The following is a 16,864-nucleotide window of genomic DNA, read 5'->3' as shown; positions in this document are numbered from 1 at the left end:
GTTTCGTTTTTGTTGGCTTTTTTTTGGGGGGGGAGGTCATGTCTAGGGTATACTTTATTTTCCAGGTAAATTATGTCACTTCCGTTTATCAACGACCTCTAGCTTGACAACGTGTTGTAAATCTATTACGTTCAATGTACGTCACGCTACTATAACACCACCCTTGCTTGTAGTGGACACGCCCACTGACTTCACAGTGAGTTATGTATGGTTTACAATGTGTAGATCGTTTGTGTAAAATGACCATTGATGTTTGAACTAAAATACATACTTATATAGTGTTCAAGCATAAATATACACACGTGCCTTTAGTTTAGTACGTGCACGTACATTCCCGACCATCGATTTTAAATTGTACCGGTTTTTCTTGATCTACTTGAAGCACTGCCTTCTTTCTGTAGTCTCTCTCTCATCCACGTGAAAGAGAGAACATTTATGCCAAACAAGTCCAAACTTGTGTCTAATACCACGTGGAAACGGATCATCACGCATACACCGCTTGTTACGTCATCATTTTCATTGTCTACTGCCATCTACTGGTTATTGTTATTCATAACGTGAATTTCAGTTATGACTTTCACCATCTAGTCCCAGATTTACAGGAGGAAACATATACATTACTCTCAGTTAGGCATACTGCACTGTACAGAATTTGATTTTCGGGTGAAATTTCAAAATAAGCCTAAAATGTGTTCTGTTAATACAAATTTTCTGTGCGACTCTTTCAGTCTCTGTATCTGCCGCAAACTGCTAATGACAGTTTGGCCACCAACTGAACCAGGAAATGTTTTGGTGGTCCCTTCATGATGAAACACCCGTTGTGAATTTTGCCCTTCAGTTCCTAGTTAGAAACCACAAGTTGTGCAAAAAGTATTGAAACCATTGTACATTTGCATTCACAAGTTTAGAGAAAGTCAAATTATATGGTCATAATATTATCATAGTTTAATCAAATAGTCCAAAGGACGTTTTTTGTTAGTGTTTTCATATATCCATATGCAGATAGGAAAATCATTTATATAAGTAACACACCAAACTACTCAGTTGTGTTTGTTTGCATCATTTTATTTAAGTGCCGTATACTCCAATTTTCTCAGATCACAAAAAAGAACCCAACAAAAATTTGATGCCACATACATAACCGTTATTACTTGATTCACCAGTAGCAGCCCAGACTTTTGTTCATTTCCTTGCAAGAAAGTAATCAAATGTTCTTCAGCACGACAAAATTGCCAATGTTACTATAGTGATTTGAAGTTATTCCCAACTGTGAATACACATCAGCATCATCACTGTAAACAATCCAAAGACACACAAAAATCTTGCCAATTTTTCCTTCTTGGATATTTGGACAGGAGAGGAAAATGAGGAGCAATTGCTAAAAAAACAAAAACAAAAAACACTTTGAGCCGTGTTGCCGATTGTAGAATAATTGCAAAGCTTCAGCCCGAGCGTAGACCGAGCTAGAAAGACGACAATTAAGGCAGGAAACCATCAAGCACATTCAGTACTTCACAATTACGGGGAAATGCGTTTGTTGTTGACAGCACAAGTAGACATGATTAAGCGAACGTGATTGCACTATTGCGGGGGACACAATCAGAAGCGTGGATGAGCACCATACGGACGACAACTTGGTGTGATTGGGTCTCAATTTGAGAACCGGTAATGAAGACGGCAACAGAAAAAACACTGGAACATTGATTCAATATTGACGTTTATGTGATGGTTCAGGCGAGGCCTAGAGTGAGTGTGTTTAGGGCCGGCAGCGCTGGATGAATCTTGGGTAAAGGCAGACGTCTCTGATGTGGTGTCTGTTCAGCAGCCAGGTGAGGAAACGCTCGAGGCCAAGGCCGTAACCACCATGAGGACATGTGCCATACTTCCTCTGAATCATAGAAGTAAGTAAGAAATGTATATGCTCAATTAAGCAGGTAGGCAAAAAGTCACCCAGAAAGTGGTCAGTTACCTGATCGGTGTACCAGTAGTACGGGGTTGGGTCGATGCCCTCCCTCTTGTAGCCCTCAAACAGCTCCTCGGCGTCCCAGATACGCATCGAACCTCCTACAATCTCACCCACATTTGGCATCAAAACGTCAACCTGCAAGACGGTTAAATTGGTATATCACTTGTCACCGTCAGTGGGATTAAACTCTTTGACTGCCAAACACGTTTAATAACGTTTAGTAAAATCGAAATGAGGGCTGCCAAAAACGTTAAGACGTTAACTATGTTTTTTTGTTTTTTTTTGGGAAACGGGTGGAGGAAAGCCATGGCCAGCTGTGCTGATGAAAGATGAGAGTTCAATCTTTCATTTGGTAGTATGTGTGCTTCCATAGTCCAAACACAAAATTTTCTGTGGACCTTAAAAGATCAGTCAAAATGCTTAAATCAGCTGGCACCCACAGCATCCCTTTTCTGAAAACGGTTGGCAGTCAAAGAGTTAAGAGAGGAAGAGGCACAGAAGACCCCCTACTAAGCTCGCAATACAGCATAAGCAGAAAGGTGCACAATTTAGTTTTCGATCCAATAGGGATCTTGTGGGCTTTGCAGAGTTGAGTGCAGTTTGAATCGAGGCCAGCGCGATCAATAATGGCGCCTACCGACTCTGTGAGCCGACTGTCCTCAGGGCAGCGCTGCATGTAGAAGGATTTGATCTCGGCTGGGAAACGACAAAGGAGAATTGTTTCGTTGATGGCATCTGTCATCAGCCTCTCGGGGGCCTCTGGGATGTCCTGACAGACACAAAAACAGCAAAGACAAATGATAAGAAGGTTATGAGGATAACACATTTAGTATAAAAAGGAATTCATGGGTGATCTCAGTGAATTATTATTTTGAGAGTAGAATTTTATTTTGTTAAGCACTGCTCCAATTTTCAGTTTGCCATTTGTAAATGCACATATTTGGCCATTTTCTTGGGGAATTATTTGCTGAAAAACATGCCTATTCTCAATTTAAGTATTCAGGTAAAACTGTTATATAGTACATTAGCATTGCTTTGGCGCCATCTTGCTGCCCAGGAACAACTGTTTGTGAACGTGTAAGTGAATTAAGGAACTTAATACAGTGTATTGCAGCCATCTTGTGGAATGTATTAGCAATTAGTTGCTGATTTTTCCTTTTCGAGCCCGATTTCGATCCATATAACCATGAATTAATTATTTTAATATCTTTTTCCCATAAATTAATAAGAAAATGAAATTTTAAAGGCCATTTTTTAAATCTTACTGTTTTCTTGATTTCGGTTTGACCCCTCCGTGAGTCATCACCTTATCGTGGTGGAGGGGTTTGCGTGTCCCAATGAGCCTGGGAGCTATGTTGTCCGGGGCTTCATGCCCCTGGTAGGGCCACCCAAGGCAAACAGGTCCTAGGTGAGGGACCAGACAAAGCATGGCTCAAACGACCCCAATGATGAGTACAAACCTTGGATTTTCGTTTCCCTTGCCCAGACGCGGGTCACCGGGGCCCCCCTCTGGAGCTAGGCCTGGAGGTGGGGCTCGAAGGCGAGCGTCTGGTGGCCGGGCCTATACCCATGGGGACCGGCCGGGCACAGCCCGAAAAGGCAACGTGGGTCCCCCTTCCCATGGGCTCACCACCGGTGGAAGGGGCCAAAGGGGTCGGTGCGCAGTGAGTTGGGTGGCAGCCAAAGGCGGGGGCCTTGGCGGTCTGACCCCCGGCTACTGAAGCTAGCTCTGGGGACATGGAATGTCACCTCTCTGACAGGGAAGGAGCTCGAACTGGTGTGCGAGGCTGAGAAGTTCCGACTAGATATAGTCGGACTCACCTCCACACACGGCTTGGGTTCTGGTACCAATCCTCTCGAGAGGGGCTGGACCCTCTTCCACTCTGGAGTTGCCCACGGTGAGAGGCGCAGAGCAGGTGTGGGCATACTCATTGCCCCCCAGCTAGCCGCCTGTACGTTGGGGTTTACCCCGGTGAATGAGAGGGTAGCCTCCCTCCGCCTTCGGGTGGGGGGACGGGTCATGACTGTTGTTTGTGCTTATGCACCGAACAGCAGCTCAGAGTACCCACCCTTTCTGGAGTCCTTGGAGAGTGTGCTGGAGAGCGCACCCCCTGGAGACTCCCTCGTTCTACTGGGGGACTTCAACGCTCACGTGGGTAATGACAGTGAGACCTGGAGGGGCGTGATTGGGAGGAATGGCCCCCCCGATCGAAACCCGAGTGGTGTTTTGTTATTGGACTTCTGTGCTCGCCACGGACTGTCCATAACGAACACCATGTTCAAGCACAAGAGTGTCCATATGTGCACCTGGCACCAGGACACCCTAGGCCGTAGTTCGATGATCGACTTTGTAGTCGTGTCATCGGACTTGCGGCCGTATGTGTTGGACACTCGGGTTAAGAGAGGGGCGGAGCTGTCAACTGATCACCACCTGGTGGTGTGTTGGCTCCGATGGCGGGGTAAGATGCCGGTCCGACCAGGCAGGCCCAAACGTACTGTGAGGGTCTGCTGGGAACGTCTGGCAGAATCCCCTGTCAGAAAGAGTTTCAACGCCCATCTCCGGCAGAGCTTCTCCATTGTCCCGGGGGAGGCGGGGGACATTGAGTCCGAGTGGACCATGTTCCGCGCTTCAATTGTTGAGGCGGCCGATCGGAGCTGTGGCCGTAAGGTGGTTGGTGCCTGTCGTGGCGGCAATCCTCGAACCCGCTGGTGGACACCAGCGGTAAGGGATGCCGTCAAGCTGAAGAAGGAGTCCTATCGGGCCTTTTTGGCCTGTGGGACTCCGGAGGCTGCTGACGGGTACCGGCTGGCCAAGCGGAATGCGGCTTTGGCGGTCGCTGAGGCAAAAACTCGGGCATGGGAGGAGTTCGGTGAGGCCATGGAAAACGACTTCCGGACGGCTTCGAGGAAATTCTGGTCCACCATCCGGCGTCTCAGGAGAGGAAAGCAGTGCACCGTTAACACTGTGTATAGTGGAGACAGAGTGCTGTTGACCTCGACTCGGGACGTCGTGAACCGGTGGGGAGAGTACTTCGAAGACCTCCTCAATTCCACCAACACGCCTTCCTTTGAGGAAGCAGGGTCTGGGGACTCTGAGGTGGGCTCCCCTATCTCTGGGGTCGAAGTCGCCGAGGTGGTTGGAAAGCTTCTCGGTGGTGGATGAGATCCGCCCGGAGTTCCTGAAGGCTCTGGATGTTGTGGGGCTGTCGTGGTTGACACGTCTCTGCAGCATCGCGTGGACATCGGGGACGGTGCCTCTGGATTGGCAGACCGGGGTGGTGGTTCCCCTTTTTAAGAAGGGGGACCGGAGGGTGTGTTCCAACTTTAGAGGGATCACACTCCTCAGCCTCCCAGGTAAGGTCTATTCAGGGGTGCTGGAGAGGAGGGTCCGTCGGGAGGTCGAATCTCGGATCCAGGAGGAGCAGTGTGGTTTTCGTCCCGGCCGTGGAACAGTGGACCAGCTCTACACCCTCAGCAGGATCCTCGAGGGTGCGTGGGAATTCGCCCAACCAGTCCACATGTGCTTTGTGGACTTGGAGAAGGCGTTTGACCGTGTACCTCGGGGAGTTCTGTGGGGGGTGCTTCGGGAGTATGGGTTACCGAGCCCCCTGATACGGGCCATTCGGTCCCTGTACGACCGATGTCAGAGTCTGGTCCGCATTGCCGGCAGTAAGTCGAATTTGTTTCCGGTGAGGGTTGGACTCCGCCAAGGTTGCCCTTTGTCACCGATTCTGTTCATAACTTTTATGGACAGAATTTCTAGGCGTAGCCGAGGCGTTGAGGGGGTCCGGTTTGGTGGCCTCAGCATTGCATCTCTGCTTTTTGCAGATGATGTGGTGCTGTTGGCTTCTTCAAGCCGTGACCTCCAGCTCTCACTGGAGCGGTTCGCAGCCGAGTGTGAAGCGGTTGGGATGAGGATCAGCACCTCCAAATCCGAGACCATGGTCCTCAGTCGGAAAAGGGTGGAGTGCCCTCTCCGGGTCGGGGAGGAGGTCCTGCCCCAAGTGGAGGAGTTCAAGTATCTTGGGGTCTTGTTCACGAGTGGGGGTAGGTTAGAGCGGGAGATCGACAGGCGGATCGGTGCAGCGTCTGCAGCGATGCGGACGCTGTATCGGTCCGTTGTGGTGAAGAAGGAGCTGAGCCGAAAGGCAAAGCTCTCGATTTACCGGTCGATCTACGTTCCTACCCTCACCTATGGTCACGAGCTGTGGGTCGTGACCGAAAGAATAAGATCCCGGATACAAGCGGCCGAAATGAGTTTCCTCCGCAGGGTAGCCGGGCTCTCCCTTAGAGATAGGGTGAGAAGCTCGGTCATCCGAGAGGGACTCAGCGTCGAGTCGCTGCTCCTCCACGTTGAGAGGAACCAGTTGAGGTGGCTCGGGCATCTGGTTCGGATGCCTCCTGGACGCCTCCCTGGGGAGGTGTTCCAGGCATGTCCTACCGGCAGGAGGCCCCGGGGACGACCCAGGACACGCTGGAGAGACTATGTCTCTCGGCTGTCCTGGGAACGCCTTGGGGTCCCGTCAGATGAGCTGGCTGAAGTGGCTGGGGAGAGGGAAGTCTGGGCTTCCCTGCTAAAGCTGCTGCCCCCGCGACCCGACCCCGGATAAGCGGAAGAAGACGGACGGACGGACGGACTGTTTTCTTGAAATTTACTATTTACTAATGTATTTAAAAGTATTATCATACATTTGTGAAAGACCTGATAATTCAAAAATCTTTTTAACTATTGAATTTTAATTATGAAAATATCTTCATCTCATCTTTGCTGATGTCAATGTTTGTGTAACACTATAGTGATTACAACACGTGTTACTTTCATTAATAAACTAAATCATTTGACCGCTTACTGCCTCCACAAAATTTACATTGGAATTTAAAATGTGGGCAGTTTTTAGCATCTCGTTAACATTTAAGAGCGATTGATGCTCCATAATGAATCAATATCGGATTGAACTGCAGTGAATTGAATCGGAAGAAATTGAAATCGAACGGAACTGAACTCTTGTGAATCAAAATCAAATTGATAGAGGAAATTAGAATCGATACCCAACCCTACTAAAAAACTATCACCAAGTTCCTACCATATTATAGTCACGCATTGTGAATTACAGACTTCACATAGGATTTATGATGCCACGAGAAAAATATTCAAATAAACGTTTGCGTCATGCTCACCTCTCCAAACTCATAGTAGGTTCCATCATCCTTCTTGACGTCATGTTCTTTGAGCCACTCGATGGCATCAGAGTAGTTCATCCTCTTGAACGGCCTTTTAGGAGGTTTGAAGTCCTGAAACATATGAATACATTATCTGTAAATAAAATGTCAAATTCAGAATGCAATTCCCAAACTCCACCAAACCACCCCAGTGGATCTCGTTTGGTACCGGGTTGATGTCATAGAGCAGTTCCGCCGCAGGGGATTTTAGCACTCGGTCCACAACATCGCACACCAAATCCTCCAGTCTGTTCAGCAGATCCTCAAAGGTTATGAAGGGACACTCGGCTTCAACGTGAGTGTACCTGTGCAGAAAATAATGGAGACGATACATCATAAAAGAGGCATCCACTTCACACAGACACCATTTTGCTTTGCATGCTAGTACAAAGCCAGCTGGTGCTGTACCGTAAACTCAGAAATTAGCGGACAACAACTACTAGTGACTAACTTGGCTGCGTGTCTGGGTTCACCTTAAGGTTACTCACTGAAGAATGTGGACGCACTGTACGGTAAACTAGTCGCATTTGTTTTGCTTGGCTAGAGAGTAGATTGACTGGCGTGCTCACTCTGAGAGATGCCTGCGGGTGCGCGACTGCTCAGCTCGGTATGACTGAGCAATGCAGAAATTGTCGCCCAGCGCAGGGATGCACGTCTCCAGGTAAAGCTGGGAAGACTGCGTCAGGTACGCCTGCTCGCCAAAGTAGTTGAGGTTAAACAGCGTGGAGCCGCCCTCCACCTGAGTCTGCACCAAAGTCGGAGGAAAAACCTACACAGGAAACAAGAATTCTTGATTAAGTGTGTGGCCGATGAAAGGCAGCGTCTGGGTTTGCCTACGCAAATAGCTGAGATCCCCTCATCCAGTACATAATACAGATGAACCATAAACATTTCTTATATGGGACCTCACGAGCCTAAACATGACATTCTGATTAATATTACATTTGTGGAATAAGAATTATGAAGCAAAATCCAGCCTTTTTTTTTAATCCATCTCAGGGGGCGGCCATTTTGCCACTTGCTGTTGAGTGAAAATGGCATCAGTTGCTCAGGGCTCAGCAAAGACCAATCAAAGCACAGCTACAGAAAACAGGTGAGCTGTGATTGGTCGTGGCCTGAGACCTTGGGGAACTGTGATGTCATCTTCAGTCCACAGCAAGTGGCAAAATGGCCGCCCCCTGAGATGGATTTAAATTTAAAAAAGGCTGGATTTTGCTTCATAATTCTTGCTTCAGAATATCGTATTTAGGCCAGTGGGGCTGCATAAAACATATTACTGTAAAAAAAAAAAAAATTGTGGGGTCGACTTCCCCTTTAACTGTTTAGACTATACTTTTAGTAGGGATGTTTGATACCAATTTTTCCCCCCAGCCCGATCGTAGTGCGATACCAACTACCGATAACACTTGCACTTTTGATACATGAAATTCTGCCCCCAAGCCCCACCACAAAAAAAAAAGACAGAAAGACTTATATATCCCAATACAGTGTAGCATTTTTGTAAAAAATTCCAGTTCCTGAATGCAGCACATCGATCACAGTCAAAAAAAGAAGAAAGAAAAAACGATCAGCAAGTTGAAGAAAGCACATTTAAAACACACATTGCAATGAGAGCACAGCGGATTGGAAATCATTTTTAAGAAAATCCAGATATTGTCCTTGCTATGTGAAAACACTTATGTCCATTTTTTAGATTTCCAAAAACATATAAATGTAAAAAAGTGATAAAAATGGACGTAAGTGTTTTTCACATAGCAGCGACAATATGAAGAAGACTAATAGAATAAATATGATCCCCTTTGCTACGGAGTAACAAGTAAGCCATTGATTTGGTAAATTAAAGCCGAGTACACGCATATCAATTGTCGGACCGATTTTGAACCCGATTCCCCATTTTTGCTATAAGTCAACACAGACCAGATAATCAGGTGATACTGATCAATCCTCCAGCAAGCCTGGCATCTGTTAAGAGTGTGTTTTTCTCCCAAATGTGCTTGGAAAATAATTATTAATGTTAAACGTCCTTAATATTAGGGATTGGTGAGTACCAATCCCTTTATCAGCTACCCTATTGTGGCTGTTGTATGATCAAGAACTAGAAATGAGAACAATATAAAATTGCCGTTAATTTCAGGCAATTTTAAGGAAAAATGCTATATTGGGATATATATAGGTCATCTTTTAAAATTATTTTGGGGAGGGGGATTTTTATATCTCAAAAGCACGCATGGTATCACTGACTAAAGAGATGGGTGCTCGCACTGGTATCGGTCTAGAAAAAAGGTAGTAGAGAAGTAGTATAATAGCTCGTGCTGAAGCCGGAAATAAAAACAGAAGCAGCTGCCTATTTTTTCCCCACATTTTGAAAATTGTTTGAAATGTTAAAAATTGCCATCCAGGCTTAACCCTCCAGCTGGTCCTGCATTAGCAGGTAGTAAACTAAGATGCCCTTTTGAAGTTGTGCTTCACCTCGTAGTAGCCACGGCTGAAGAAGTGCTCCCTGAAGCACTGCGTGACCGTGGATCGGACTCTGAGGACCTTGGACACGTTCTCTCCTCTGATCATCATGTGACGGTTGTTAAGCTGGACGTCCACGTCAGACTCTTCATTCAGGATGTTGTCGGCCCCGCCTGCTGGCGCCAGGCCAATCAGCTCCCAGAAGTCGCAGTGGAGTTCATGACCTCCTGGCGCCTAGGAGAGTAATAGAAACTTGGGAAAAGGCCGTTTCTGAATTTTACTATGTCAGCACAATTCCACTAATTTACACAATAGCCACGCCCACAACAAGTTTCAGTAACTCGGCAGCCAGGCTGAGCCAATATCCAGAGGTGGATCAGTCCCCTGCACTGCGGCTGTCTGAAACACTATGGCGATACAAAAACGTAAGCAGAGCTCCATTAAAAAAAAAACTGATGCACAGATTTGCAGTAGCCAATAGAATTAGCATCTGATAAGTAGCACACAAAGTGCAGCTACCCCAAGAACTACCCATAGTCGTCATGGTAATGCAATGTGCAGTCGCCATCGGCCCATCAGTGTATGGGAACACTGTCGATAGTTTTACATAGTGAAAAAAAAATACATGTAATATATAATCATTTTGAATAAATGACTTTATTGAAACGTGCAAAATATGTAAGCATTTTGGGTTTGTGTGCATGATAAGCGGGCGTGTTCACCTGTTTTCCTTCAGGAACTTGCGTCACGGTCCCATAAAGTGCTACACTGCTCTCCGTGGATAACAATAAGCCATTATAGCACTGGCACTGGAGACAAGAACAAGAACAGTCAGTTGGTAGACGTTAATACACAAACATTAAAAAAAATTAAATACTGCGAAAGTGAGTAAAACAATAACTACACAGGAGAACAATATATTTTATGAGTGATGTCAGTCAATGGACAATTTCAATATTTTCAAAAAAGGTCATAAAGGGTTAATTTTACCAGTTTATCAGACAGCACACACTGCAGGAAACCCGTTCCATCTCTCAACACAAGAAACATCAAATTTTTCCCTGTAGACAAAAACAATTCAATTAAAATGGGTCAACTTTTTGGAGAGTAGTAAATATCCATCTATGTGTGATTTGAAGTCTGCCAACCTTGTCGCCTAAGGCGATGAACCCATCCAAACACTTTGACTCTCTGACCTCTCTTTGGTTCCAGAGCATTGATTTTTACCTGCAAAATACAAGAAGAAGGGAAAGCTCAAGGGAAATTGGAGGATATCAACACTGCCAAATGACTCCCGTTCTGACATTAAAGTTGTTGCTTATATCAACATTCCATTCATCAAAATGACTGAGGATTAAACAACAATAAACCCAAAGACGAACCGTCTCCGGATTGGGCAAACTGGCGTCCTTTTCAATAATTATTTTCTTGGCTTCTTCCAGGTTCTTCTCTCTCCTTTCAGTATCTTCCGCCTGTAAAACAAACATACATCAAAAAAACAAAACAGTCAGACTGATGAAGAAAACAACAACAAAAGTAGCAACCAATATACACACCTCTTTTTTTTCTTTGGACTCATTCTTGGCCTGTTCACGGTTAAAAGCTTTCTTTGCATTCTTCATCTGCGTCTTGGAGATCACTGCCCAACGCTGACAGAAACAAACAAGATATCAAAAACATTGAAATTTACTACAAATGGTTATATACGATTCTTAATAATGTGCAAATCTTGTAAAGTAATGCACGATATAAAGATACCAAAATAATATCAATAATAATCGCAAATTAAATGTGCTTGCAACAAAGTTCATGATGCACTCTGCCGTAAAATACCAAAGAATATGAACAGACCAGAGTGTGGCGTACGTAGTTGCAGGTAGGTAGAGTGGAGCCAGTGTTTTATTTATTTATTTTCTTAAACGTGTTGGGGTGGAGAACATCCTCTTAGTGTTTGAAATTGACAACGTAGTGCTTGCAAAATGTCTGCCCCATGAGAAAGAATGAAAACAGATGGATTAATCTGGTTAATTATTTTTCCATAAATGCAATATTAATGAGAATATCATGTATTCACTAGTGGGGGCATATAGAACATATTGCAAAGAACATTTTTGTGTTGATATACAGTCGCCATTCTACGTCACTACGCACTGAATGCGTTGCGACGTTAATAACAATGACGGCGTACATCCAAATAAAGTTTCTACAAAATGTATTAAACTGGAAATGATTTTTGAAAAATGAATCTCATAGTTATGTTACTAAGTAAATGTGAAACAAAACAAAAAATCCTGCTACCTCTTCCTCTTTCTGTGAGTCTACGTAGATTGTAGGGAATGGTTCTTTGCCAATGAAGAGCAGAGCCTGTGAAGGTAAATCAAAAACACAATCATCAGATATCAGGGTGAAAATATCACCAACATTCTTGGATTTTTTTTTTTTAATTAACTAGTTAAAAAAATAGGAGTGAAAACTTAATACAAAACTTTGGAGTTTATTTTGAGTCATATCGATGGATGCACATGGTGTGAGCGTGACCTCAATGGCGTTCAGTTCAGTCAGCATCAAAGGTTGAGGATGTTTGGGGGATAGCTTGACCTTGTGAGTTCTTAATTCAGATCAGTGTTTTGTGGTATTTGAATTTGAGTTAATATTTTTTTCATGACTCTGTAATAATAGCAGTGAACTATTTTTACACTTGAATCACAGCTGTGAATGTAAAAAAAAATGCAACTTGAAACATTGCCTGTACTGTGCTTACCTTGAGAGGTGTCTTGAAGGGTTTCTGCTCGGACCCATCTCCATCCTGGTCGTTGCCACATTTGTCCGACACATACACTTCCCCTGGGGGTACACAAGTACAGTAGATTGATGGTTAATACACTTAGTCATCTCCATATGACTGGTCACTTTCTGCAGCTTCCCTATTACGTGTTTTTTAATAGTCACAGGTTATTCGCTTATTTTCACTTATATCGCAGGATTGTGAAGTGACTATTTTTCCACACAGGATGTTACTGCAGAGAAATAAGCCTGAATCAGGAGGAAAGAGTACCTGGTGTAATTAATGTGTTGCCGTATCTGGATTAGAGGCTCAAATTCTGCGAGTTGGAAGGGGCGCATCATGTTTCTGACATTACAAAGACATATTTGTATTGTATTTCATAAATTTTGTCACTTGTGGTTTTTCAATACTCTTTTGTTACATACAGCACAATACCCAAATGCACCTGGATCTCGGCTGTATTGATTTATTGAGGCCCTAATAAGTGGCCTTGATAAGGAAATAGGTTAAGCAAGGGAGTAAGGTTTCAATTTGATGGACAATAAAGGCTCAAGCATATCAGAACAAAAATAAGGAAGGGTACTGCTATTTTCGGTTTCAATCTGAATAGTTAAAGCACTAATAAATCCATAATACAGACCAGTATAAAAGGTTGTAAAACCCTTAAATGCATTGGATCTTACAGCAATGAAATGAAGAAATCACAAACTGTTATCTTAAATGATTATTATTAGTCTTATCATTTTACATTGAATGTTGCACCTGGCGTAACAATAAATTTGGAAGAAAAAACTTAGCGCCATTACACGAATGCACTATTTTTTTTTTATTGCTTTTTTTTTTTATTGCAGCACAGTCACTACATAAAACATTGAGTGTATGATTTATACTACAGGTGATAGCAAATGTCTTTTTTTTTACAGAAATTGTGAGAACAATTAAATTGTGATACGCGAACATAATTCACTGATGTAGCAGTAGATCCAGTGCGGCAAAATAACAGCTGCAATGGGTTACCATTCGGCTATTTATTTAATTATATTACAACACTAACATTAATACAACACTATTTTGAGCAGTACGTTAATTCAGCGCAAATTAGTCAGTCTGAGAGCTTGGGAATTACTATTATGCTAACTGTGAGCATGTCTGCGACTGATGCAATTGGTAAGGTACTGCATTTCACCAGAAGTGAGGCGACTGACATACCGGTATTTAGCCTAGAGACTTTCAATGATTTTCTTACTTACCATCAGCCACTTGGTCCACATCTGTGCTTACATCTGTTGCCATATCGGCGCTTTTGCAGTCCGCTGACGAAATTATATAAAAATAAAAAATGCAAGAGGCAAGTCTACCGGCTGTGCTTGGTCCTGTTGTAGTGCTTGACTAATAGCTCTACACACTGGTTTTGCTACATTTGCTGCAATCTAAATAAGGACGTCCTTTTCTCTGTGGGCTATAAAAGTCGTACGCTCATTGGACATTGTTCTAAGTCGATTCAATACCCAATAATTCAATTGGTGGTACTGATATTCAGCAACCCTACATCACGTACACTGATGTAATTAGCATATACTGTACAGTGTGTGTGTGAGATTGTCTCTATTCTTGTTATTGAATGTATGCTTTGGTGAAGAAAAGGAGCAGGTTTTTTTTATGTGCAGGGAAGCAGAATCATATATTTTGGAAAGTTTTTTTTTTTTTTTAACCTGTATTTAATGATACCTCCTTGAAAGGTGAACAAAATAAGAAGTCACATATGAGGCATTACACAATACAACCGTCGTCCGAAAGAAGTTTCAGGCACTTGCTTCCTTTGAAGTTTTGATATAGAGAGCAATAAAAGCACATGGCTGAAGTTAATCAATTAATAACATGACAATAACTATTATTTTGAATTGACACACTAAAACTTACAAGCTAAATTCACTGATTGACTACCATTAGTGGCCTCTGCAAAATTTTGTCTAAAATAACAAAAATCTCTTGTCCAAATTAACACATCTTAAGTGGACAAACATGAAATATGTATGTGTATATGTATATATATATATATATATATATATATATATCAATCAACTTATCAATATAAGGAATATAATAATGTACTAATGTAATGAATAAAGTGTGAGCCATATTTATTTATATATTTATTATTATTTTATGTTTCACTCTCCTTTAAAGTTTAACATAAATGGATTATTGCTGGTAGCCACTGTGTCGGATTTGGTCATTCCGGTCAGATGACATGAAAGAAAATTTATTTTTAATCACACTTTAAAAAAAAAAAAAATCTTATAATAATCTTGAATTTGGTAGCACTATATGAGATCATTTTCGGTTTAGATACTGCATCAGCCCGAATTAAGCCCACAAACGAACAATTGAGTGCAACAACAATTTGATCTATTGAATAATAAATCACAAACTGTTAGCTTTCATGATGTTGTTCCCAAATGTAAAATAATAATAATAATAATGGGCAATGCACAATATTCGTCTCTTCTATTCATTCAATCTACACAAAACACAATGATTTACACTACAGTTGACAACTAATGACGTTTATTATACAGGTTTTATTTAAATTATGTCCTGACGATAAGTGAACGTAATTGACTGACGCAACAATACATTCAGTGTAGCAAAATGACAGCTGTGACGGTTACAATTACGCTACAATGACTTCATTTTCACACGTCCGTTTTATCTTCACCATGTAATACGTTAATGCTTCGTAAATTAGCTAAAACATAGGTGAATCTGAGAATTCGGGAATTACTAGCATGCTAACTGCTAGCATACCTGTGACTGATGCAATTGGTACTGTACACATGTCATCAGAAGCTAGGTGGCTAATATACTTAGCACGTACATTTTCATTGTTTTCTTCCTTACCAACAGACACTTGGTCCACACCTTTAGTTATATCTGTCGCCATATCAGTCCAGGCGCTGTTGTAGTCCGCTCACGAAATGATTTCGTAAAACACACAAGGCAAGATGCAAGTGCCGGTGCTGTATCGGTCCTGCTGCAGTGCTTGACATGTAGCCCTACACGTACACACACTGTTCCTACCGCATACGCTAAAACCCAAGGAACTTCTTCCGCTGTGAGCCGAAGAATACTGTCACCCATTGGACTGTTTCAACGGAGATTCAATACCCGCAAATTCAATTGGTGGAATTCTATTGTAAGCATGATCATTTGAAACACCCTTTTTCTCATAAATGAACTTGTTTTTTTGGTTTCGTTTTAAATACAGCGTACACGGTACAGTATGTTACATGTTATTAAATTACATGTTGAGTTGTACTTAAGAGACAAATAAAGATTAAATCTTCTTGAAAAATTTATGAAACCGAAATCTGGAAGTGTTTAGCATTTTAAGGATATAACAAAAAAAAAGTTTGACTAAAATCAACTTTATTTGTAGAGCACTTTAAAAGTGTGTAGAATTTAGCGCCATCTACTGGTAAACTAATAGAATGCAATGACTACGCTTAGAAACAAACATCCGGGCATTTCTGATTTTTTTAATTTTATTTAACATTTTGACTTGTGACGTAAACTTGACTACTTTTACAAAGTTCTTCTCCTTTGGATAGCCGTCGCAGAAAGATGGCAGCCTCTTCCCTGTAAGGTGTGGCACGTCCTATGTACAAGACGATTACATTATATATATATATATATATATATTTATGTTATTGTTGATGTGATAGAACTTTTTTGGGGCATGTTATTGGAATTAATAGTATTTTTTTTTAATGAATAAACATTGGAAAATAAAAACATTCTTGTACACACTGTCCCCTTTAAACAATTTCAAACATACTCAACATTGCGTTACAGTCCAAAAATATTATCTTAAAAATAGCTGAGCTAAAGTTAATTAAAATAACAATCACAGTCCTCGGTGACTTATGTCACCAACAAGCAGGACTAGAGTGAGACTCATTTTCAGCCCGGGAGTTTCATGGCTCAGACCAGCCCACTTTAGTTCACAACATTTTACTGAAGATCTATAATTGTACTATCCCTACTGTATCAGTCTAAAACAGCTTTTTATTCCTTCCAACATCGATATTCACATTCTGTGCTTACAAGATCAGACTCATTATTTCACCAAGTATGAGAACACAAATAGAAAACATTTACGGTGATTAACAAATTTATTACTGCACCTGTAATAGCCATTAAGAATCATCAAGTGCTTTGATGAGTAATTTCATTTTCAGTCAGCTCTCCATGTTTTATCATTTTGAACAGGAATGGGGACTTTGTGGCAATTTCGTTGAAATTTATTTACAATTGGAAAAACTTATGACAGTTTTCATTCATATCAAGCATTCAACCACTCCCTTTTATGTATATCAGACACTTTCTTTGATCCCAGAAAAATGTATAACAGTGTTACAGTGGCGTGGTTTCTT

The 16,864-nt window shown here is 42.3% G+C and overlaps 1 protein-coding gene across 2 annotated transcripts; it reads right to left on the bottom strand.

The window, feature by feature from the left end:
• Positions 1-1,044: 1,044 nt before the first annotated feature.
• On the bottom strand, positions 1,045-15,530 carry nars1 (asparaginyl-tRNA synthetase 1). Of its 2 annotated transcripts, none has more exons than XM_077542661.1 (15): positions 15,351-15,530; positions 12,405-12,487; positions 11,942-12,007; positions 11,200-11,292; positions 11,026-11,115; positions 10,792-10,870; positions 10,634-10,704; positions 10,366-10,452; positions 9,656-9,877; positions 7,756-7,955; positions 7,356-7,491; positions 7,145-7,258; positions 2,604-2,735; positions 1,970-2,101; positions 1,045-1,888 (listed from the first exon to the last, which is right to left on the bottom strand). In XM_077542661.1, the coding sequence occupies exons 1-15, from the start codon at positions 15,370-15,372 to the stop codon at positions 1,757-1,759; spliced, it is 1,659 nt and encodes a 552-aa protein (XP_077398787.1). In that variant the 5' UTR covers positions 15,373-15,530; the 3' UTR covers positions 1,045-1,756. The 2 variants fall into 2 exon arrangements, with proteins under 2 accessions (XP_077398787.1, XP_077398786.1); XM_077542660.1 differs by having other exon boundaries at positions 15,330-15,529.
• Positions 15,531-16,864: the final 1,334 nt, after the last annotated feature.

This window comes from Vanacampus margaritifer, chromosome 14, assembly GCF_051991255.1.
Source record: "Vanacampus margaritifer isolate UIUO_Vmar chromosome 14, RoL_Vmar_1.0, whole genome shotgun sequence".
Taxonomy (NCBI): Eukaryota; Metazoa; Chordata; class Actinopteri; order Syngnathiformes; family Syngnathidae; genus Vanacampus; species Vanacampus margaritifer.
This window is presented reverse-complemented; position numbering and strand designations above follow the sequence as displayed.

Excerpts from the sequence above, each read along its gene's own strand:
- nars1 (XM_077542660.1), bottom strand. The coding sequence starts at position 15,372 with ATGGCGACAGATATAACTAAAGGTGTGGACCAAGTGTCTGTTG. Across the intron at positions 10,871-11,025 it reads GTTTGCCCAATCCGGAGACG|GTAAAAATCAATGCTCTGGA; the intron begins GTTCGTCTTTGG and ends TGTATTTTGCAG. Across the intron at positions 9,878-10,365 it reads AAGTTCCTGAAGGAAAACAG|GCGCCAGGAGGTCATGAACT; the intron begins GTGAACACGCCC and ends TTACTCTCCTAG.